We start from the raw sequence: 25,053 nt of genomic DNA, 5'->3' as shown, positions 1-25,053 counted from the left end.
GTTGGGACGCTAAGGCGTGCGAGAGCGTATTCGTAACGATGCCGAAACAGCCGTTCAAATAAAAGCCAAACGTTCCATTCTCCATTTTCTTTTCTTTTTTGTTATTATAAATTTTTAAAATAATTAACCGTTAAAAATTGAACGGTTCGGAGTTATCTTCGGGGAGTCACCGCGCTCAGTGATGTTAGCGGCATCCGCTCCGAATTTTTTCCCAAACCACCAAAATCACCCGCCAACTACTGTAAGTAATTATAAGTAATTATAAGTATAACCAAAACAATATATATATATATTACTATTGCGCGTAAATTGGCCAATTTAGGGAGGAAGTTGGGGGTAGTTATCATCTCAATATATCAAGTTTAATCAGCTGTTATTCGGTAATTGCTTAGATTTGTTGGTGCATTTCCGGTTTGGGAGGGAGGAGGGCGTGGGGGATGAATAATTAACGTTAGCGGGGGCTGACATGGCGGTACCTGTTGCGTTGGAATCGGTTCTTATTAAATGGTTGTCGAAAATGACAGCGTTCACAATTAGAACATTTCAATTTAATTATTTTTTAATAATAAAATAATTTGGTAGAGGGGTAATGCAGTATTGTAGAATGGTAATACAGTATTGTAGAGTGGTAATGCAGTATTGTAGAGTGATAATGCAGTATTGTAGAGTGGTAATACAGTATTGTAGAGGGTTAATGTAATATTGAAGAGGGTTAATGTAATATTGAAGAGGGTTAATGTAATATTGAAGAGGGGGGTTAATACAATATTGTAGATGGGTAATACAGTACTGTAGAGTGGTAATACAGTATTGTAGAGTGGTAATACAGTATTGTAGAGCGGTAATGTAATTTTGTAGAGAGTTAATATAGTATTGTACAGGGGTAATGTAATATTGAAGAGGGGAGTTAATAAAGTATTGTAGAGGGGTAATACAGTATTGTAGAGGGGTAATACAGTATTGTAGAGGGGTAATACAGTATTGTAGAGGGGTAATACAGTATTGTAGAGTGGTAATACAGTATTGTAGAGTGGTAATATAGTATTGAAGAGGGTTAATGTAATATTAAAAAGGGTTAATGTAATATTAAAGAGGGTTAATGTAATATTAAAGAGGGTTAATGTAATATTAAAGAGGGTTAATCTAATATTGAAGAGGGTTAATACAGTATTGTAGAGTGGTAATACAGTATTGTAGAGTGGTAATACAGTATTGTAGAGGGGTAATGTAATATTGAAGAGGGTTAATACAATATTTTAGAGGGGTAATATAGTATTGAAGAGGGTTAATATAGTATTGAAGAGGGTTAATGTAATATTAAAGAGGGTTAATGTAATATTGAAGAGGGTTAATACAGTATTGTAGAGTGGTAATATAGCATTGTAGAGCGATAATGTAATATTGTAGAGGGGTAATAGTGTTGTAGAGTGGTAATGTAATATTGTAGAGGTTTTAAATAATATTAAAGAGGGGTAATATAATATTGTAGAGGTTTAATGAAATACCAACGGCAGATTAGTGTGAGTTTATTGCTCAGATCAAGGGGAGACATCGGTGAAGCAAACGTACAACAGAGGACACGTCGACATAAATAATTTCATACATGTAGCAGTATAGTTTGAGCTGACAATTTATCCGCACTTGCGAGCTCACGAATGTAAACGTTTCCCAAAATGGGATGAAACTGAATAATAAATGATGGCAAAAGTACATAACACTGAGGGAAGTATGATCGTCCTCCTATCCAGTTAATTTTATTCACTTGAAACATGTACCTTCGCAAGCTCACGCTGCGTTGTTTAAAGCTCATTTCGGGAGTTAATATCTATTGATTTTCTTTAAATAAGTCAATATCTCCAAGCAATGTAATATTTACATTTTATATCGATAGGCGCTGAGTAAAAAACTCCGTGATGCGGTGTATCCTTCCGAGGTTTTGACCTGAAAATAGTGTCCTTCGAAAACTATTACGAAACATAATTACTTCCTAAATTTAGTGCTCGGCATTCGATTAATATTTATCCATGAATAAAATAAGCTCGGCGATATTTAAATAATTTTTTTTAAAATAACCAATAGTTGAATAAAAATGGTAAAATGTTTAAATAATCGAAAGTTAATAAGCCTATTATTTAAATAAAACAAACAATTATTTAAATAAATGCCACTTTTATTCAAATAAATACCACTTTTATTCAAATAAATACCTTTTTTATTGAAATAAATACCATTTTTATTCAAATAAATGCTTGGTTGTGTAAAAAACATAATAAAATAAGTTAAAATGATATTCTTTTTACCAACGTTTTTTTAAATAAATCGGAAAATTTGTGGATAACGAATAAACAATTCCGAGCACTACCTAAATTGGGTAGTTTTCCTACAATTTAATAAGTAAACGTTTAAGGCTCGATTTAAAACTGCACCGTTAACAAGGCTATCCCAGTGACGTCACTGGGTAAGGCTTCTTATCCTAATGCGAAATTATTGATGTGTTATTCCTTGCATTTTCTACAATTATACCCAACATTGTCTTTGTATTCGCGGGCGGGGGGAGGGAGGTTATAGCGTAACGAAAAATAAAATATATTCCACGGTGTATTTGTTGACAGTCGCGTTGTCATGGTAACGGCTATTTGGCCTAGCGGATCGTAGTAGAAACCCTTTTCACCGCTGAGTTCTATGTCCAGCATGGCGGGGTCACTTCCTACACCGCGTATAGGCTGTTTAGAATTCAATAATAATCGAGTGCGGTTGAAATAAACGCCATCCCCCCGACACAGTGTCCCATTAACCATTTCTTCCCCATTGTTTGCAATAATAAACATTTTCGATCATTTTTAGGGTGTTATTTTTTCGGATAATACCACTCGTGTCAAGTCGAAAACAAAGCGAATGGCGGGGGCGAAAACGCTTCAAACAGTGACCCCTATTGACTTTACCCATTTCCCCGCCTTTAATAGGCGTTTTAATTGATTTGGCTTAGGGTTAAATAAACAGGCGCAACATGGGGGCTATACAGCGTTGAGCCAACTCGACGAAAGTTTCTTGTTAAAAATAATGGGAAAATATTGTCTTCGAATGGAGACGGATCTGCCATCTAGCGCGCGAAAATGGCAACTTGCGTCTCCATAAAGGCCTTTTCAAAGTTTGGCTTGTCTGCCGGTTTTGATGTAGCAATAACTAGTGTTTCCAAAATACTACATTTCTTAATATTGTGGATATTACTGGTAAATAATGTTAAATAAGGGTTTTTTGTTAAATAACGGTATTGGAATAATTTTAGTAAATAATGGTAGTTTAGTAAATAAAGAAAAATAACGGTAGTTTAGTAAATAAAGAAAAATAACGGTATTTTAGTAAATTAATGGTAAATAAGCACTTTTCTTTTACGAACCTTGGTAAATAAGGGTGTTTTGATAAAAAACGGTATTTTAGTAAATAATGGTATTTTGATAATTAAGGTATTTTAGTCAATAACGGTATTTTGATAATTAATGGTATTTTAGTCAATAATGGTATTTTGATAATTAATGGTATTTTAGTCAATAATGGTATTTTGATAATAATAACAATAATAATAATAATGGTATTTTGATAACGATATTTTAGTAAATAATGGTATATAACAGTATTTTAGTAAATAATGGTAAATAACAGTATTTTAGAAAATAACGGTATTTTAGTATATATTTTTAAATAAAAGTATTTTAGTAAATAATGGTAAATAACAGTATTTTAGTATATATTGGTAAATAACAGTATTTTAGTAAATAATGCTAAATAACAGTATTCTAGTAAATAATGGTAAATAACGGTATTTTAGTACATAATGGTAAACAACGGTATATTAGTACACAATGGTTAATAAAGGTATTTTAATAATTAATGAAAAGTAAGGGTAATTTGATAAAAAACGGTATTTTGATAAATAACGGTATTTAAGCAAATAATAGTAAATCACGGTATTTTGATAAATAATAGTAAATCACGGTATTTTGATAAATAATAGTAAATCATGGTATTTTGATAAATAACGGTATTTAAGTAAATAATAGTAAATCACGATATTTAAGTAAATAATAGTAAATAACGGTATTTTAGTAATTAATTGTAAATAGGGGTATTTTGATAAATAACGTTGGTATTTTAGTAAATAATGGTATATAACGGTATTTATCCTATTTCCTTTTAATATTAATTCCTCTTTCATTTTAATATTAATTCCTCTTTCATTTTAATATTAATTCCTCTTTCGTTTTAACATTAATTCCTCTTTCATTTTAATGTTAATTCCTCTTTCATTTTAATGTTAATTCCTCTTTCATTTAATACTAATTCCTCTTAAATTTTAATATGAATTCCTCTTTCATTTTAATATTAATCACTCTTTCATTTTAATATTAATTTATCTTTCATTTTAATATTAATTCCTCTTTCATTTTAATATTAATTCCTCTTTCATTTTAATATTAATACCTATTTCATTTTAATATTAATTCCTCTTTCATTTTAATATTAATTCCCATTTAATTTTAATATTAATTTCCATTTAATTTTAATATTAATTCCCATTTAATTTTAATATTAATTTCCATTTAATTTTAATATTAATTTCCATTTAATTTTAATATTAATTCCCATTTAATTTTAATATTAATTTCCATTTAATTTTAATATTAATTCCCATTTAATTTTAATATTAATTTCCATTTAATTTTAATATTAATTCCCATTTAATTTTAATATTAATTTCCATTTAATTTTAATATTAATTCCCATTTAATTTTAATATTAATTCCCATTTAATTTTAATATTAATTCCTCTGTAATTTTAATAATAATAATATGTAAACCACTGCCGTGACTAGATTTCTGATAACGTTATTATAAAAGTGTATTTGGTCTCATTGCAGGTGATACCGTATCCGTACTACGATGTGAATTTGATGGTGCATTCTCCGGGTGCGCTCTACGCCGGAGGACCCTACCAACAGAATGCCTACTTATTATCCGAATTTGGGAATTACGGCCCCTACCTAGGTCCCACAGCCCTGACTCCGTCCCCCACCCCCCTCTCTCCCACAGGGGGGCAGACGCCGCTGCCCATGCCCCTCAGCATGGCCGGCCCGAGACCACCCTTGCCCGATCCCACCATCAAAATCTCGCCCTTTCTACCGCAAACTTTACCCATGTCTTTGTCCCCGCCGATGACCCTAGCTTTACCGCCATCGGCTCCCTCCGTGGCACCTCAAGGATACCCTCCCGGACCACCCCCGCCCGCACCTCAACTTCCGCCTCGATCTTACGTCACCCAGCCACCGGATGACCAATTTCTATATAGCGTATTTCAAAGGTTAGTTACGAATTCAAATTTACTTAATTTTATCAAGAAGTATTCATTTCTACTTCGGGATTTTGACTATGTCGAGACGATTTGTAGAGTTGCTCCCAGTTTTTTAAGGAAGGGTCATACTTATTGTTAATATGTTAAGTGGGGTGGCGGAGTGGTTAGCACTTTAGCCTCGCAGCAAGAGGAGCCGGGTTCGATCCTAGCTTGTGGCACTGGGTGAAAACTCGGAACAACTCCTTCTGCGTTGAGTTTGCAAGTTCTCTCCTCACTGGTTAAGGGGTTTTCCCTCGAGCTCTTCGGTTTCCCCTTCCATAAAAACTTGTCGAGGTTAGCGGTAATAGTTAGTGTAGGGAGCTGTTGGCTCGACCGTGTGGCATGTATCGTTTGTAACAGTTTTAATTTCTTCCAAAACATAATTCGAAAAATTGGTACAAGCCTTTGCAGGTACAGTTTTCGAGCGAATAACAATAAAGGGAGATGAATACTTTTGTAAAAGGATGAATTATGCACTTCTAATAATAGTCAAAAACTTAATGCGTTAATGTTTTGATTTAGAGTCAACCGGGACAAAAGTGGAAACATTTCGGCTTCGGAGCTGCAAAGTGCCTTATCCAACGGTAATCACCTTCAAACCACCCGTCTATTCCACACTTTGGATTAACTGCTTCGCTAAAGTATGAACCTCAACCGCTACGGTGCTACCTTGGTTATTCGCTTTAAAGGGAGTATAACCTTTATTGGAATTTAGGGGAAAAAGTTTTCCATTCCTCCCAGGCGCCTAAGTTAAAAAATCATAGGAGTGTTTTTGGGATAATAAATAAGAATTTTTTAACTCGAATCTTCTTACTGAATGCGGATCAAGTCGATATTTAATAGATAGTTAGGGAAAACTACAAGAAGAAAATATATTTCAAAATATAGCACGTTTATGACTTATCTATTTACGTAATCATTGAGATGTAGTGAATTCACTACTCGCGGTGCTTTTGTTTAAAAATATAACGGGGAAATCAGTAGGTTTATGACCTTAAACCCAAATATACAAGTAGATTTCTAGTATAAAGGGTAGGTCATTAACAGCGTGCTTTAGAGGTTTTATCTGGATATCATCCTACTATTTCACCGTAGCGCCTCGTGTGGATTTTTGAGTAAGCTTAGCGCACCCTACCAAACACGTAGGGTTATACTCCCTTTAAAGATTTGCAGTTTTGCCCAAACTTTACAATTCCCGCCCATTCCCGTTGAAACAATATCCATTCCAATCCCATTAAGTTAGGGCTATACGAGTACTCGAACATCATCGAGTACTTTGCCTTTTTTGGTAAGTAATTGGAGAATACTCGTCGATTACCGAGTACCTAAAAATTGCATATTCGGGTACCCGATTACTCGAATAAGCTGCTCTCTAAACTCGTCGAGTATTTTGTTTTTTCTATTCTCGTTGCTTCAAAGTTCAAAGAGGGGTGTTTACAACTTTTTCGGGGAAATAAACGGTATCTACCAAGTTGTGGAAACTGTGGTTCACTTAAATTAAAGGAATATTTTTCAGCAATGAAAGTTACTTTATACTCATTTTAAATTTCATTTCATAATTATTTTGAATAAACTCAGCTCCTAATCAAGTACTCGATAATCCGATTCGTTAAAAATATTATTCGAGGGTTTTTTTAGTTACTCGATTCGAATAAGAGAAAGTTTTCCCTTAATCAAGTACTCGATTACTCGATTCGACTTCAATATTACTCGACTCGAATTCAATATTACTCGACTCGACTTCAATATTACTCGACTCGACTTCAATATTACTCGACTCGAATACTCGATAACCGACTCGATTGCCTAAAACAACTAATCGCGCAGCCCTACATAAAGTTTATCATTCCCAATTACAAACAGATTGAAAATTTATTCCCGACCTCAAAATTAACTTTTCCATTTCCGTTCACGTTGAGGTACATCCTTGATCGAAGCTACTTTATTAAAGCTGAACGGTCAAGCTTTAACCAGTTAGATAGCCCTATAACCCATTAAAAACTAAAATTTATGGCGAAAACCGCATCAAAAAATATTGAGTGGTTAATTTTTAATAAAATAAAGAAATATCGGGAAATCGAAAAGCGCGCGTCCGCCGTGACACCCGGTGAGAAGTCGGTGAGACAGAAAAACAACGTAAAAGCGCACGCTGCTGAAGACGCAAAAAATTTGTTTCGCACGCGCGGCGCTTTCCAGTTATAAGAGACCTAAACCTAAATTGCGCGATTTTAAAAGTTAGGATAGTTCGCAAATCGCTCATACGGGGTTAGGGGCGCTGGCGGCAGCCCCTAAGATGGCGGCGAAAATTCAAACCCAAACACCTGGCGTTATTTTTCGTTTCAACTTTTTGGGCCCAAAGCTATTTTTTCAAGACAAAAAAGTTACGTGTTAGTATATTGAACGTCTTGTTAATCTTTTGATACGGAAATAAGGCCATATTTGGAAAAGCTTGGCCGTTCCCCTTTAATCTAAGTTTAAAGCTAAGCTTGTACATGTCCATGAAATGTGATATTTCTCACTCATCCAGGTACTTGGAAGCCGTTTAATCCAGAGACGATCCGTATGATGATTGGTGAGTAATCCATTTAGCACCCTACAGATAATACAAGTTTCACCTTTTCTTTTAAAATGAATTATTTATCTTAAATTGAAAACCCCGAAAGCACTCGCGTATTCCCTTTCCGAAATACGAGCCTGAGCTGTGTCGCTCCCTAGCGGCAGCCGCCCGAATCTCAGACGCGTTTTTAAATTTCTATCGACCTATCAAAACGGGCCACGATGTCGAGAGACGGATACGCTCTCGCCATCCAGTAACGAAACTTTGAACTATTATGTACAGGTATGTTCGATAAACAGAAACGCACGAAGATTAATTTCGAAGAATTTTGTAAACTTTGGAAATACGTTACCGATTGGTTGCATTGTTTTCAAACGTACGATTTAAACGAATCAGGAAATATCGATCAAGACGAATTGAAGGTGGCGCTGAATAATTTCGGTAAGCTTTATTTATAATTTTATCAAAAATACGATAATTTGCGCGGGGGGGTTTGTTTTGGGAAAGCGTTTTGTAGAGACCCGTTTAAAACGAACATACCGTAATTAAAATCCATTCAATCCGTTTGAAATAATTAAAGTTTAGCCGAAAATAAAAGTAATTTTCTTGCCATTTTTCGTACTACACTATAAGCCAGCCTGTATTTCTCTTTTAGAACCACAAAGCGGGCAGATTTTTTTGCAAAATAAGTAAAAAAAAATGTTCTTGCACTAAATACATAGCGAAAATACAAATCGAGGGGAACCTGCACCAGCTTACGGAGGTTTCAAAAATCATGGGAAGGTACGATTTACAAAAGAAACAAAAAAAAACAAAAAAAAGCCCGTTTTAGTAGTCGAAGACTCACGATAATTTACATAAATTTTTTATATTATCGCTACTAAATTATTTAAATATTTTCCTACTTTTAAATAGTTGTTTAAAACGTCGGATTTTTGATCCAAATGCAGCTAAATATTTCATCGTCTTTGCCTTATTTCATTACAAAAAAAAATGCTTAAGCGTTGTTCTAATCGGAGTGAAATTGTTTTTGCTGGTTGAAAAAAATTAAAACTTGACTAATACGAATTTAAAAAAAGAAATAACGAAAAAATACGAACACAGCGCCTTAAAACGGAATTGATTTTCGAACGCACGAAATATTTATCTTAGTTTTTGTATGGCATTTCTCAATATATATATTTATATATACATCTAGTAAAGACCTAAAAATAATATCTTTCATTTTATATTGGGAACAATTTTAGGATATCGCCTAACTGACAGATTCTTCGGTCTGCTAGTCCATAAATTTGACCGAGATTTCAAAGGTGCAATCAATTTTGACGATTTCATTCAATGTTGCGTCATCTTGCAAGTACGTGATGTTTTAAACAGGTTCTTTCTAAGGAGAGGTTTGCGCACGCACAGTTTAAATCGCTCGTCAGTTTTCGGTTCCAAAAAAAATCTCAGTTTAGTTTTCCGCCATCATATTGTTAACCCGAATAACGTGTAAGAAATTATATAAAGAAGATTATTTTATGGAAAAAGTTAAATCTATGAAAATTCTAAGATTTAATAGATGGCGTAGTGTTACGTGTACAAGTATTATTTAGCATATTATAAATTTAATAAAATTATTAGTTCCATTAGCGGTACTTACAAGGAGGCATCCCGAAGTGTAACCCACCGATTTTGTTCAAACTCGGGGGATTGGTAGACGTTCATGAATCATGAAAAATCCTAAAGGGAATTTATTCAATGGGCAACCGTTTTGCCATGGCAACGAAAAATATTTTTGACAATACAAATATAATATTCTCCCATTGAAAATAACATGGGATTTTGACCTCAAATTGATCAAAAGTTGATGAATGTTTTTATTTTCGATTTTTATTTATTTTTTCTTTTTTTTTGGCATTTTCGAAATTTTGAAATTTGTTTAAATTAAATCGGTCAGAATCCCATGTTATTTTCAATGAGAAAATTTCAATTTTTTGTTGTCAAAAACATTTTTCGTTGCCATGGCAAAACGGTTGCCCATTGAATAAATTCCCTTTAGGATTTTTCATCATACATGAACGTCTACCAATCCCCCGAGTTGGAACAAAATCGGTGGGTTACACTTCGGGATGTCTCCTTGTTAGAGGGCGCGAGCGGAAAAAGGGGAATTTCCTCTCTATGCACTTCCTTTCCCCCACCCGGATCATACGTCGCTTGTGACGAACGGGTTGCACTTCGTTATAGGGCTGAGATGGGCAAGTGCGCTAACCTCTCCATGAAAAGATCCTGTTTTATTTCGTTCAAATCGTTGGAAAAATTCTGAAAGCTTACTTTTTAAAAAGGCATTGACGACGTCATTCAGAGCTCAAGATAAAGATCAAGACGGCTGGGTCAGGATGACCTACGAACAATTTTTGTTGACCGTTTTTAAACTAAAGCTATGAACTTTTAAAAAGGTTAAATTTATTTCATAGTTTTTAATAATAATAATTATATATTAAATATAATAATTGAAAATTGTTATTTTGGGGACGTTAAGAGCGTCTTTTTATAATATAATATAGTAAAGTTTTTTTTTTTAGTATTTAAATGTTAGAAAAAATTACGTTAAAAGTAAAGTTGTTCTTTTTGTCCCTTTGTATAAAAAATATACTTTAAACGCCCTTATATATTTGCTCAGTGTTAAATGTACCAAATTTAGATTAACCGATTAAGCCTGACTCTTTGAAAGAGTGCCAAACGATGTGATTTAATCGAAACATTTAATCGAAAGTAAAACAACTATAACCGTCCCACCGTGATAAATTCGATCAAAATAGACAAACGTAAACAATTCAGAACCGTCACTTGTTAAACAAAATAAACAAAGTTGTTTTTTTATGTTGAAAAACATTAATAATAAAAAAATGCAATATCTCACTTTAGTATGATAAATTTATATTTTTTTGTTTACCTGTATTGAGTCATTCGGGTTATTTGTAAAAAAAAAAAGTTTAAAAATGTTCCTCTGTCAGTAACATAAATGCTCAAAAATAAATTTAAGTCCAATATCATCTTTTTTTGTTAATTTTTTTTCAATTTTCTTTCAATAAATATTAAATTGGTCCATTTTGTATACTGTACGTTTTACAAAAATTACAAAATATATACAAACATCTAGGCGTTTACTCTTAAAATTATTTTAATTTTTCAAAGTCGGGTAGAACGACTAGCAGAAGTTTTTGCAAAACAACGGTTGCTTTTTCTGAAAACGTAAAACTTTGTTAGTTAAATAATTAAGTGTAGGTGCTTAATCTGAGCTTAAATCCAGGGTTGGCAAAAAAAGGCTTTAAATCCAGTATGGTTAAAACCGTTTGTAACCGGTTGTATCCGGTGGTTTAAAATGTTTAAAACCATTAATAAAAATATGCTCAACTTGCATATATCTAGACCTCATTACTTCGAAAATGCTCAAATTGCCCGATTTAAAAATTACGTTTTTGCGCGTGACAGTACCTTTACATTATGAGGTATAGCAGACTTATTTACCTGCTGTTATACTCTAACATGGCGGCGTATTTTCACGCGCAAAATTAATTTTAAGATCCCCTAATTGCTTAAATCTAGCTCTCACAGGGTTGCCACAAAATTTTCAGATTCAAATTCCCTGACTATTCCCTGACCATTTTAAGAGATTTTCCCTGACTTATTAAGGCCAAAATTTTTCTTTTATAACTTTTATCAGAAGTTAATAAATTTAAATGGACTTTCAGTAAAAAGGTTATTGCAATGTTGAAAAAATTAGCCAAACATTCAAGGAAATAAATGATAATCGTGGAATTTGTCATAGATCTAGAGTTAAATTACCTTCAAAAAGTGCCAAGATAAAATTGAATTCCCTGACATTTCCCTGACTTTTTAGGCCCATTTTTAAATTCCCTGACTTTTCCCTGATTTCCCTGTTTTCCCTGACGTGTGGCAACCCTGTCTCATTACTTACGACAAAAATTGAAGGTTAAGTTTTAGTTTTTTTAATATTTCTAATTCATTTCTAATTTTTTTTAATAAAAAAAAGTGGTTTTAACAATGGATTTTGTTTAATCCAGGATGGATAAATCCAGTCTCGCTGGCTCTTGCCAACCCTGATTAAATCAGGATTATAGTGGTAAACTGACCTGAGATCTTCCTGCAGCGAGAGTCCTTGTGAACTTTGACCTTGGTGGCTAGTAGGAAAACGGGGACGCCGGACAAGAGTATGGTCAGTCCGACTGCCGTCTGCTTGGGCTGGGCGTACAAGGGCAAAAGGGTCAGGAAGGCGCAGCACAGGAGGAAGGTGATGGGGAAGATGAGGTGCACCTTGATGGGGCGGGCCAGGTGGGGTTTGCTGTGACGTAGTTTCAGCAGGGACATAATGGACACGCCCACGAACAGCCATTGGGCGAAACTCAAGTAGTTAATGAGCAGGAAAATGTCGCCCATACACAACATCAACAACGACAGGGCGCACTGGAATAAACAATTCAAACATTTCAACTTATCAACTCGGTGACGTCATAAATAATACAATAATAGTAACTGGCTGTAAAAGGTTTCACGAGAAATTTTTATATTGCGCCCCGGTGTTTGATATTGGAAATAATTCCACCCAAATTAAACACGTGCGCAATATAATAACTTAGGCTGCGTTCAGTAACTCTAAATGAAGTATTTGAAAACTTATTTTCGTTGAGACCGTTGCTAACGCTTTTTACGCTTGTTGTAAATTTTGTAAAACATCGTCTGTTGCGGCGTCTGCAGCTAGCCCATGGATTAAACCATTGAGTTGGGAATATTAATCTAGAGGTCCAATAAAAACGTTGGATTTCAATTTTCAGCGAAACAAGTTTTTAAAAAATAAGCATACTGCCGTCTGCTCCCAAATGATGAGAAAACTTTATCATTCTACCCGTGGCGCCGTCTATCTCTCAATGGTTCGTTCAAATAAGACGCGTTTTCCGGCAAAAAGATTTTTTTTTCAAAAATAATGGATGGCGCCACGGGTCATATGATAACGTTTTCTCGTCATTTTAGAGGAGACGGCACATTCGTAATTTTCAAAAACTTGTTTCGCGGGGAGCAGATTTGATTGGATCTCTAGATTAATATTCCCAACTCAATGGATTAAACACTAAGGGATGTTCCACGAGCGAAAAAACGCAAAAATACTCTGTAACCTTGCCACCTAGCGGCGCGAGCCCGCACACCAGAAATTGTTTTCTATCCAGGGGCAAACAAACGGGGGTGCAATTCCATGTTAAATGGACATTAAGGAAACAATGATACTTCGTTTATATACTTACCAAAGATTTTTATTTTAGGATTTGAAGCTTTGCAGATTTAACCTTCTCACTATTTACTATTTGTAATTTTAAACGAAATTGAAGATTGATAAAAGAAGCGTGTTTTGATCCATGTGGTTATAATCTTCCAACTAAAAGAGCAGACGAAAATCACGACCGAGCATTGAAATCTTAGCTCGTGGAACATCCTTTAGTGTTTAATGATCCATGGCTAGCCTTCCTCCGTGCGGCGACGTCACGTGAGCGTTGAGCAACGGAAAAACCTGCTCGCACAGTCGATGACTTCGTTGCTCAGCGTGACGTCAAAAACGGTTGTAAAAAAACGCGTTCAGTAAAAAACCGCTGACCATTATTAGAGTTACTGAACGCAGCCCTAATTGGTGGATGCTAAAATTCATTTTGCGCGTGAAAATACGCCGCCATGTTAGGGTATAAAAGCAGGTAAATATACCTGCAATACCTCACAACTTTAGGCCTAGTAAAATATCTTTACTTGGTCACTTATCGTTGTTATGCACGTGCTTTGTATAAGAGTGGAAACGATTCGCGATTCTGTCGGTAGGAGAAGAATGTGGTTTTTGGCTTATGATTCCGGTCCATTCAGCGTTGCCAGACGTACGATAATAATCGCACAGTGCGATAATTTCATCGAAATTTTTAGGGCGTACTATAAGTTTCTTGGCTTACGATATCGTACCATTATTTCGATAATTCTTCCTCGGCGTACGATAATGCATAATAATTTTTAACCTACGAACGATTTAAATTTTATAATTCGTATGTATAACTTCTACTTAAAAATTAATGATATACGTTTTCTGCCGAACGTGCTACGTAGTCCTGACCGAGTTTATTACTCCTAGTTGTAACCCCTGCAGCCCTGCTCTCCGTGAGACTCCGACGGTATTGACGTGTGTACGTAAAAATCTTCAAACATATTTTTATACATTTTTAAACATATTAAGTTCAGGTAATAATGAAAAAGGGCATTTTGTTTATTTCCCTGAAATAAAATTCTAGAACTTTAAAAAAATTCAACGCATTCAAATTTAGCGCCAAAAAGAAATGTGCGATAATTTGCCAGGAAAATCGATACTTTTTAATTTTTACCCAGATACGATAATTTCAGATTTTTGATCTGGCAACGCCGTGCATTAGTTTATTTTCGCAAAATCTGACAACTTGCGATAATCGGTAAACACAAACAAGGCCATGACGTCACGTGAAACTATACAGAATATGTTGAGCGACTTACAGAGAGGATGAGTGCGGGGACCGGGGTCCTTCTCTGAACGTGAATCATACCCAAAATTCGGGGCAAATGGCCCTCTTGAGCTCCCACGCACAGTAACCTACCAAAGAAATTAATCACGTAAACACGATTTCACCAAAACACAACCACCTTTTGTAAAATAACGCGTAATCTATAATTGAAATGCGTAACTTCAATTGGCCATAGATAACTGTGTAAACAGTATTTTATTCTACCATAAGTAACATAGTAACTATAAGTATGACAATTATCAAAAATTATCACCGAACTGATTTTTAGAGTAATTACGCAATCCAGATTTGGTTTTCAGCACAGAGGCCACTAGTGTCTAAAATATATAAAGCCGAAAAATGCGACAAACACAACACCCCACACAAGGAGAACGCATCCCGTCAAAAGTCGTGCATTTTCTAGTGTACAGTTTTAATTGGTTAGACGCTTTAGCGCCTGCTGCCGTCGGAAGGGGAAAATTCGGAAATTGTCTTCCCCCTGCCCGTAAAACGTTCATCGTAAAGGTTCGTCCAATGAAATTTGTACACAACACTGCGTTAGCGTGTTTCAAGGCTAGCTGCTCCTAGCAACTACCAAGGACAGGAATCCATACCTCTACTTGGAATGCTTATCGCCGCAGATTTTCGTCTCGATGTGGCTGACGGTTTTTTTGCATCACTACGTTAACTTAACAAACAACAACGTGAGAGGGGAGCCCGCGCAGAGGGGATTTTTCTATCGTAGGCGGGGCCAAAGCCGTCAGAGTTATCTTACCATACGCGATACGCCAGGATAAGCATTCCAAGTAGATGTATGCACGATAATATGCTACTCAGCTTTGACGCAAGTCCAAGTCGGAGCTAGGAGAGAGTGTCAGTGTTGAAGAAAGGTTCGGTTATAAAATCAACATTAAAACAATGGGAATTGTCATACTTAAGTTTATTATGTTACTTTATCTAGGTGACTGTAAAGTTGGTCACTTTCAATTTAGCCCAGTTTTCATTTCAATGCTTCTAACAGAAATCGAACGCGATAGAGGCAAAGATTTGTTAAGCCTTGGTTATAAAAACTTTTAGATTTTTGAAACGCGAACTTTAAAAGTCAACTTTTTTGAAGCATGCAAGCTTAGAGACTATTTATTTAAGCGTTACTCTAACAACAGGGTGACCACTGAAAAACCCCAAAACATTTATAGGAATGTAGGAAATTTAACAGTCGATTTATAGGAAAATATAGGAGTATTTTCTTTGATAATATACGACCATATAGGAGTATTATCTGAAATTTAAATTTGTTTTAATATAAGTTGCAAAGCTAAGCCTCAGTGAAGTCAGATTAGTAAGCAGACGACGATATTCCTAATTCAGTTCAGTGCAGTTCTTTGGAGAAGCAGTTTACATTTTATCAAAGGGATTTAGTACATTAAGCGCCATCTGTATTATGAAAAGCGAACTTGGCACGCGGGAACTTAGAAAAAAACACGCGAAATACGAAATGATATTTAATTAAAGGAAAATGTAGGAAAAATGGTTAGGAAGGTCAAAAGTGACATAATTACCAAAAGTGTGACAATCCCTGTACTTTCGTATGCTAAAGGTTTAATGAATGCTCGACTCGAGATCGACCACGTAAAAGACTATTTATTGTCGCTTTTCTGGATATTTTTTCAGTCTATGGTATTATATCGTAGGTAGATGGCGATAGCACCTCCACAGAACGACGAAAAATCAAAAAATACACCAACTTTGACCAGTACTACTTAGTTCCTCCGTTCCTCACTAGGAGGCGTTAATTGTTGGTTTTAACTTCCTTCCCTCCCCAAGGCATACTTTCCTTTCTCCCCTCCCAACTTGTATTTCGCTTGTAACATTCATTAAGAAATAGGTCCGATTGAATCATTGACACACTTTTGGTAATTATGTCACTTTTGGTAAGGTGAAGTGTCTATGGTTAAATAATAGGAAAATAAAGAAAAGCATTGAAATACAGGAAAAATTATAAAATAAAGGAAGTATGGTCACCCTGCGCGTAGCTGAGGAAGTCCTTACTCCATCTGGTGGCAAAAAACGTTGCTAAACATTAACATAGATTAATTAATGTTCCACAGGCTAAATAAAACAGAAATGTAACGTCCATTACATTGATAAATCAGAACCCGCGAAATTCATGCCTTTACAAACTAAGTTAAAAGTAACTCTCCCGGTCTTTGGATTTTGGAACTGTGAGCGTAAACACGCCGTCGTGTTATGAAAGCAACCAGTTGGAATTCGTGCATTTGCATTAATTTGGAGTAACACCCACCTGGAAGCAGCGAACAAGATTCCATTGACTCCTCCGAAGGTCGAGAGGGCCACGAACAGGGGCATGACCCAAGATCCAAATGCTCCCAGCGTCCTAAACGCGAAGGTCTACGAGGGTTGATTCAAACGATATTGAATTAGCTCAAATTAATTTCCCAAATATTACAGGGTTGCCACACTTTTTCTGATTAAAAATTCCGCACATTTCCAGGTTTAGAAATTTTTCACTTAATTTAAAATTCCCTGACGTTTCTAATTATTCTCAAAATTGCCTGAGTTTACTAATAGTTCTCAAAATCGCCCGATTTCACTAGTAGTTCTCAAAATTGCCCGATTTTACTAATAGTTCTAAAAATTAACTGACTTTTCTAATAGCTCTAAAAATTTGCGGAATTTTCCCTGTCGTTTCTAATTGTTCTTAAAATTCCCCGACTTTTCCTGAAGTTCCTTCTAGTTCTTAAATATTCACTGACATTTCCAATAACTCTTAAAATCCACCGACTTTCCAGGTACTGTGGCAACCCTGTTATAGATCTCTTTTCAAAGTTACACAGAACGAATTCAGGTACCGAAGAATATGGGGCAATAAGCCGATTCCACCCTGTCATGGCGACTAGCACGTGGCTCCATCCCTACGTTCTTCGCCGAACTATTAATTAGCAAAGTTCGCGAGAATCTAGAATCTGTCTAAATAGTGGTTCGGTAACGAATCTTGAGATGGCTATAGTGTTGTTACAAAATTACGTTTTCTCTGACAGGAACTTTCAGTAGATTGAATTACTAGTTTATTGATTTACTAATCTAAGATAGGATTTTAGCATTATCAAACTAACATTATTCCTTGAGAAAGTTCGTCTGCTTTCGATTTTCACATAGCAGACGGACTTTATCAAAGAACGCGTTGTTGGTTTAGCATCTCTACGTTCTCATATTCTTGAGTACCTGAAGAGTGTTAACAGTGGATCAAAGGGAGATGATAAGGTAAAGTGTGGGTGTCGATGTACTTACAACGGCGACGGCCGGAGACGCCAGCATCTCGGGAGTCGAAACCACGGAGAAATAGGCCACGTTGGCCATCACGTAGACCAGAGTGACCAATGGGATGCCGATCCAAATGGCCCGGGGAAGATTCCTAATTATAATTTATTTCTTATTAAATATTTTACCTTATTTAGGTCTGACTCCCAAGGCAGATCACTCAGCTTTACTTCGCCATAATCATCGTTATTTTATTAATAGAAATTCGTAATGATCTATTTTATCCATTTAATCACAATTGGTTTAGTTAGATAATTCCGGATTTAATTCGATTAATCCCGAATTATCCCGATTTTATACCAATTTTATCCGATTTAGTCCCAATTTTATCCGATTTAGTCCAAATTTTATCCGATTTAGTCCCAATTTTATCCGATTTAGTCCAAATTTTATCCGATTTAGTCCAAATTTTATCCGATTTAGTCCAAATTTTATCCGATTTAGTCCCAATTTTATCCGATTTAGTCCCAATTTTATCCGATTTAGTCCCAATTTTATCCGATTTAGTCCCAATTTTATCCGATTTAGTCCCGATTTTATCCGATTTAGTCCCAATTTTATCCGATTTAGTCCCAATTTTATCCGATTTAGTCCCAATTTTATCCGACTTCATCTGTTTAATCACGATTAAACCCGACTTCATCTGTTTAATCCGCGTGTAATCACGATTTAATCCGTTTAATCACGATTTAATCAATTAATTCACGATTTAATCAATTGATTCACGATTTAATCAATTGATTCACGATTTAATCAATTGATTCACGATTTAATCAATTAATTCACGATTTAATCAATTGATTCACGATTTAATCAATTGATTCACGATTTAATCTGTTTAATCCCGAATTTAATCTATTTAATAAAACATTTATCTATTTAATCAAGATTTACTCCATTTAATCACGATTAAATATGGTTCGTAATAACCACGCTAGTGATCTGCCTTCGGTTTCGCTATATACTTGTGAGGTTCTTTCAGCTCCTCCGTCGCAAAGTTTAAATAATTCCTTTAAATCAGAACAAATTATTAGTAAAACGGGGGAAGATAGGCTGTAAGAGTCAGTAACTGACCATCCGGCGTATGCAAACAGTCCAGCGTAGAAAGCGAACGATATGTCCTCTAATGAAAAGTCTCCGTCGAAAGAATTCTCAAAATGTTTAGTTTCACCTATCAACGAAAAATTTAAAAAAAAATTATTTTATTATCGCGAGAATATTTCAGAAGCAGAAAAAGTTAATTATTTGGTCGAAAGTGGCCAATATTTTTATTTAATGCAATTTGCTCTTATTAGTCACTATTGGCACTTTTAGACTATTTGCTGTACCCAATATCGGTGCATACCTAAATTAAACTAGTGTTGTAAGTCGGAAAATTTTCCGCGGAAAATGACCGAGGTCTTTTTTCCGGAAACTTTTCCGTATTTTTCCGAAAAAAATAAAAAAAAAGTTTTCATTCCATGATTAATCTAATATATTGTTTGCAAATTTAAATGAAGCGGCATTTTCGCCTCATTTTTTCGAATCTAAAAGTAAAACTAAACCTCTAGACTAGTTTAAACTGATTAACAATGTAACACTATAATGTTTTTTAGTATGTTTACTGATATTAGACATTTTACATCGATAAAAAGTTTAAAACATTAAAAACCCTTCAAAAGTAATTTATGTTTCAATTTTTTATTTTTCCGATTTGCGGAAAATTTTCTGGAATTTTTCTGCATTTTATTTTTCCGGAAAATTAACAACACTAAATTAAACATATATTACTTTTTAAGTGTTTTTCTAGACTAGTCTAGAAGATTAAGCCCCGTTTTCAATAGACGCTAGCATAAACTCTATTTATGTCTTATTCAACTTGTTAAAAAGTTCCACGCGCGTCTTGATATTTTAGCGTAAACGGGCTCGAGCGATTTCGCGCGTGCTCCCTGAAATAAAAAAAATTCGCGAGCCTTTTACGCTAAAATATTAAGGAGCGCGTGGAACATTTTAACAAGTTGAACAAGACATGAATAATTTATGCTAGCGCCTATTGCGATAAATTTCAGGCTTTTCGCTTTTGCTTTTTTGACGCGCTTTTATTTAAAAATAAGCCTATATCAAATCCATTTAGATATCTGCTGCTCATGACAAAAAAGCCGATAGGGAAGCTTCTCACGGTTGGTTTTGACGCAAAAGCGTGATTTTTGTTCGGAAAAATCGTGATTGAAAATGGGGCTTTAGTTTTACTTTTGGATTAAAAATTCGATAAATATTATACGCAACTTCAAAGATTTTTCAAAAGAAAGTTTATTAATTTTAAAATTAGTTGAAATGAAAAATTAAATGAAAGAAAATTGTTCAATTATAAAGTAAAATGGTAAAAAGAAATTTAAGTTAAAATTAAAAATAATACGGTTCAATTTTGGATAGGTTTCCCTGATAAAATAATTCATTATTTAGATAAAACTATGATCTGTATTTTTCAATTAAATTTATTAATTATCCCTCTAGTTATTGTTTTAATAAATCTATGATTTTACTAATCAACTAGAGCCCATAAATTTTATCAATTTCCCAATATATTTTTTAAATGATAATGGAGTTTAGATAAATGGATCGGGTTTATTTATTTTGGGAAATAGGTAATGATTTAAAATCTGTTCAGAGCGCATAAAATTGGCGTAGTAAGAACCGTTACTAAACATTCAAATGGTTTCCCCTTAAAGGGGAACGGCCAAGCTTTTCCAAATATGGCCTTATTTCCGTATCAAAAGATTAACAAGACGTTCAATATTCTAACACGTACCTTTTTTTGTCTTGAAAAAAATAGCTTTTGGCACAAAAAGTGGAAACGAAAAATAACGCCAGGTGTCTGGGTTTGAATTTTCGCCGCCATCTTAGGGGCTGCCGCCAGCGCCCCTAACCCCGTATGAGCGATTTGCGAACTATCCTAACTTTTAAAATCGCGCAATTTAGGCTTAGGTCTCTTATAACTGGAACGCGCCGCGCGTGCGAAACAAATTTTTTGCGTCTTCAGCCGCGCGCGCTTTTAGGTTGTTTTTCTGTCTCACCGACTTCTCACCGGGTGTCGCGGCGGACGCGCGCTTTTTGATTTCCCGAAATTTCTTTATTTTATTAAAAATTAACCACTCAATATTTTTTGATGCGGTTTTCGCCATAAATTTTAGTTTTTAATGGGCTATAGGGCTATCTAACTGGTTAAATCTTGACCATTCTCCTTTAAGTCCCAATAAAAAGTAAAATGCTTTAAGAATCGGTTTCAAAATTATTTAGTGAAAAATAGGATCGTTTGAAAGTTTTTCACAAATTCGGTAGTGCATGAACTAAAGCAGAAAAAAATGGCCCTAAAAGTGACGTATGGCCCAACTTTTTATCAAAAGCTAAAGTTTGGGTCGATTGAGAGACTCTGGTCACTTGGGGGTTTGGAGAGATAAGCATTATGGAAATAAAGTTATTTTCCTCAAAGGTTCTTATCTGCTTTGGCCGAGCGCCTGTTTTCCCCTGGGAGCCTACCCCGGTAGGTGCCTTCGATAAATGGAGAAGGGTAAATCCTCACCTTGACCGATTTTGACCAGTCCAGTGATGACAATGATGAGGAGAGCTAGTAATTTAGCCCCAGTGAACAGCGACTGGACACTCATTGACCAACGGACACTTGTACAGTTGACCAATGTTAAAATGCCTGAAACAAGAATCAAGGGTTAATTTTGAGTTGATTAATCGTGAAGAAAAACATTTTGGCCCACGAGATTACGGCTAAATATTTTTTATAAATATCAATAGTCTTTAATATTTTTTTTATAAATACCAATAGTATTTCATATTGTATTATAAATATCAATAGTATTTCATATTTATAAATTTCAATAGTATTTCATATTTATAAATATTAATGGTAATGTATATTTATAAATATTAGTGGTAATGTATATTTATAAATATTAGTGGTAATTTATACTTATTAATATTAATGGTTATTTATACTTATTAATATTAATGGTTATTTATACTTATTAATATTAATGGTTATTTATACTTATTAATATTAATGGTTATTTATACTTATTAATATTAATGGTTATTTATACTTATTAATATTAATGGTTATTTATATTTATTAATATTAATGGTTATTTATATTTATTAATATTAATGGTTATTTATATTTATTAATATTAATGGTTATTTATATTTATTAATATTAATGGTTATTTATATTTATTAATATAAATGGTTATTTATATTTATTAATATTAATGGGTATTTATATTTATTAACATTAATGGGTATTTATATTTATTAACATTAATGATTATTTAAATTTATTAACATTAATGATTATTTAAATTTATTAATATTGATGGTAATTTATATTTATTAATATTGATGGTAATTTATATTTAATAATATTAATGGTAATTCATATTGAATAATCTTAATGTAATCTAGAATAATGAATCTGAATGGTAATCAATAATTATTATTCAGAACGGTTATCTATATTTATTAATCTTAATTGTAATTTATGTTTTTTAATTTTATTGGAAATTTATATTTTTTTATTTTATTGGAAATTTATATTTTTTAATTTTATTGGAAATTTATATTTTTTAATTTTATTGGAAATTTATATTTTTTATAATATGAATGGTGTATTTTATTTTGAGTTGGTTTAGATGACGTGTTTCCAAGAATCAGTTTATTTTCGCATTAGAAGTTGAACAAGACCATATGAAAAATAGAATTAACTACCAAATACGTTAAAACGTCCCAAAATAGTTTTTTCCGTTTCAAGGTCAATCTTTATTCGCTATAAAATCACGGCCGTTTTATTTTAAGAGGAATACGCTACCCACAGCGCCACTCGGCGGAAGATGCAAAAGCAAACTTGCATAGTTTAATACTGATGTCATGGGATTTATATATTCATTTTACGAAATAACCGCTTTATATTTTTATGACGATTTCGTTAGCCAAGAATTCATTTATTAAACTTACTTGTTAGAGAGAATGACTATATTTACCCCGGCCACGTAAAAGGGAAGGAAAAATGTCTTCAATCGAGTCACGTTATGGAAACCAATGAAATAGCGGGCTTACCTTTCGTGCGTGAGGGGATTGGGGGCAACGCTAAAAGTCGTCTCAACATAGCAGTGTTGCCAGACTTACGATAATTATCTTACATTTCGATAATTCCCGGGCAATTTTTGAAACGTACGATAATTATCTTACATGTCGATAACTCTCAGGCAATATTTCAACCGTACGATAATTATCTTACATGTTGATAATTCCCACGCAATTTTTTAACCGTACGATAATTATCCTACATGTCGATAATTCCCACGCAATTTTTTAACAGTACGATAATTATCTTACATGTTGATAACTCTCAGGTAATTTTTCAACCGTACGATAATTATCTTACATGTTGATAATTACTAAGCAATTTTTGAACCGTATGATAATAACCTTACATGTCGATAGCTCTCGGGCAATTTTTGAACCGTACGATAATTACCTTACAAGTCGATAATTCCCAGGCAATTTTTCAACAACAACACGGCTTGACCGTACGATAATAAACGATTATTTTCAAATTGTCCAAAACAAGATAAAAATGGAACTATTAACATTAATTTTTCTTTCAATGAGGATATTATTTCAATTTCCCTCACTTGATTTAAACGGCAAAATATTTGAGATCTCATAAAAAAAACTTGGACCGATATTAACACCAATATTCCGCCTTAACTTAAATTTATAGAAAATGTTTATAAGTGCGATTCCTTAAATCGATTATTTTGTGGCTCTGGGGCGATAATTTCATTTTCAGAATCTAGCAACGCTGCAATATAGTCATTCTTAACCAATTTTAATAAATACGTTCTTGGTGTTCCGTTTTCACGTTAGCTAGGTAATAAAAAATAGTCCGTTGTTTTTATCGTAATTAGAATCAGCAACACTAGTAAATTTCTTTGCAGGAATGTCAAATTCGTTGGTCCACTATAAAAATTTAGGTTTATGTTGCCTTCAAGGGGTCTACGTGCTCGATCTCATATCGCGATTGGGTTGTCTAAGGCTGATAATATTCTAATAAAACTCCTGTCTTGTGACGTTAAGAACCAACTTTAATACTTTCACATCTGCTCATTTTAATTTAATTTTTTAAAATTAATTATGAGAAAATAAACCATACTCTTTCAATTAACTATTTAAAAAGTAGACAATTTAAACAATTTAGGTCAACTAATTTTCAATTAACCAAAAAAAAAAGTTTTGAAACATTTGAAATTTCTTGTTATGTAGATAATATTCACGATAAAATGGTTTTGAACGAACTGATCCCACTCCAGCCAAAAATAAGAATATTAAATTTCGTTGACATTCTTTTCCAAAAACGCGTTTTATTATTTTTCAAGGTTAAGAAAGATGTCAACCTACGCTGGTTAAATGTCACCTTTTTAGGCGTCGTCGGGGAGAATATAGGGTAGCCTTGGCAACAGCACGTGACGAGCTAACGACGTCTTTCGGGATAGGATAGCGCCTATTAAAGTCGGGGAAACCATTCCTAGAAAAGTTTCTTAAACTCGATAAAAGTTCTTCCATTCCAGAAGACGCTCTGATTCCTTGAATAACTTCGGTTGCCAAGGGAACACCCGAGCATTGCAAGCGCTCCATTCAATTCAATCGAAAATTGATAAAAGTGACGCGTCTCATTTGTAATTTCCGACTAAATTGATACGCTGGACTAGATTTGTTAATTTTCCGGAAAAATAAAATGCGAAAAATTTTCCGCAAATTGGAAAAATAAAAATAATTGAAACAAATTACTTTTTAAGGGTATTTAATTTTTTTAAACTTTTTATCGATATAAAATGTCTAATATCAGTAAACATACACATTATTACTGTTACATTGTTAATCAGTTTAAAGCTAGTCTAGATGTTTTGTTTTACTTTTAGATTCGAAAAAATGAGGCGAAAATGCCGCTTTATTTAAATTTGCAAACAATATTAGACTAATCATGGAATTAAAACTTTTTTTTATTTTTTTCGGAAAAATACGGAAACTTTTCCGACTTACAACAACTACGCTGGACTATAATTTTAATTAATGTTTTTTTTTTTTTGCTTTCAAGAGACTAAAGATTTTGGCCATGATTAATTTTGCTGGTATAATTTCATAGAATTTGGAAAAATTAG

At 33.9% G+C, this 25,053-nt stretch overlaps 2 protein-coding genes across 5 annotated transcripts in view; one reads left to right on the top strand and one right to left on the bottom strand.

Annotated features, from left to right (window-relative positions):
• LOC149928471 (programmed cell death protein 6-like) lies at positions 1–10,977 on the top strand. Of its 3 annotated transcripts, none has more exons than XR_016474150.1 (7): positions 1–241; positions 4,917–5,356; positions 5,909–5,970; positions 7,914–7,958; positions 8,226–8,384; positions 8,599–8,726; positions 9,191–9,272. XR_016474150.1 is itself a non-coding variant. In XM_090159554.1 (7 exons), exons 1-7 carry the CDS (start codon positions 182–184, stop codon positions 10,367–10,369), a joined length of 978 nt encoding a protein of 325 aa, XP_090015680.1. In that variant the 5' UTR covers positions 1–181; the 3' UTR covers positions 10,370–10,977. The 3 variants fall into 3 exon arrangements, 2 of the variants coding, with proteins under 2 accessions (XP_090015680.1, XP_090015681.1); XM_090159554.1 differs by lacking the exon at positions 8,599–8,726 and adding an exon at positions 10,268–10,977 and having other exon boundaries at positions 9,191–9,300; XM_090159555.1 differs by lacking the exon at positions 9,191–9,272 and having other exon boundaries at positions 8,599–9,184.
• Positions 10,669–25,053, bottom strand: part of LOC149928470 (Y+L amino acid transporter 2-like) — a 27,174-nt gene continuing 12,789 nt past the window's right edge. The window contains exons 4-11 of one of the 2 annotated variants that reach the window (XM_090159552.1): positions 21,405–21,530; positions 18,920–19,016; positions 18,811–18,855; positions 17,816–17,939; positions 16,809–16,915; positions 14,499–14,595; positions 12,080–12,410; positions 10,669–11,169 (exon numbers count right to left, since the gene is read on the bottom strand). In XM_090159552.1, the coding sequence (XP_090015678.1) occupies positions 11,102–11,169; positions 12,080–12,410; positions 14,499–14,595; positions 16,809–16,915; positions 17,816–17,939; positions 18,811–18,855; positions 18,920–19,016; positions 21,405–21,530 (995 nt within the window). In that variant the 3' untranslated portion in view covers positions 10,669–11,101. Of the gene's footprint in view, positions 11,170–12,079; positions 12,411–12,564; positions 13,994–14,056; positions 14,171–14,498; positions 14,596–16,808; positions 16,916–17,815; positions 17,940–18,810; positions 18,856–18,919; positions 19,017–21,404; positions 21,531–25,053 lie in introns of those variants that run through there. The other variant, XM_090159553.1, reaches the window with a different exon arrangement.

Source organism: Leiobunum rupestre, chromosome 9, assembly GCF_980474605.1.
Source record: "Leiobunum rupestre chromosome 9, qqLeiRupe1.1.hap1, whole genome shotgun sequence".
Taxonomy (NCBI): Eukaryota; Metazoa; Arthropoda; class Arachnida; order Opiliones; family Sclerosomatidae; genus Leiobunum; species Leiobunum rupestre.
This window is presented reverse-complemented; position numbering and strand designations above follow the sequence as displayed.

Bases quoted from the DNA above. Each gene is read 5' to 3' on its own strand.
- LOC149928471 (XM_090159554.1), top strand. From the start codon at position 182: ATGTTAGCGGCATCCGCTCCGAATTTTTTCCCAAACCACCAAAATCAC. The intron at 5,357-5,908 runs GTTAGTTACGAA...GTTTTGATTTAG, and splicing joins CTATATAGCGTATTTCAAAG to AGTCAACCGGGACAAAAGTG. The intron at 8,385-9,190 runs GTAAGCTTTATT...GAACAATTTTAG, and splicing joins GGTGGCGCTGAATAATTTCG to GATATCGCCTAACTGACAGA.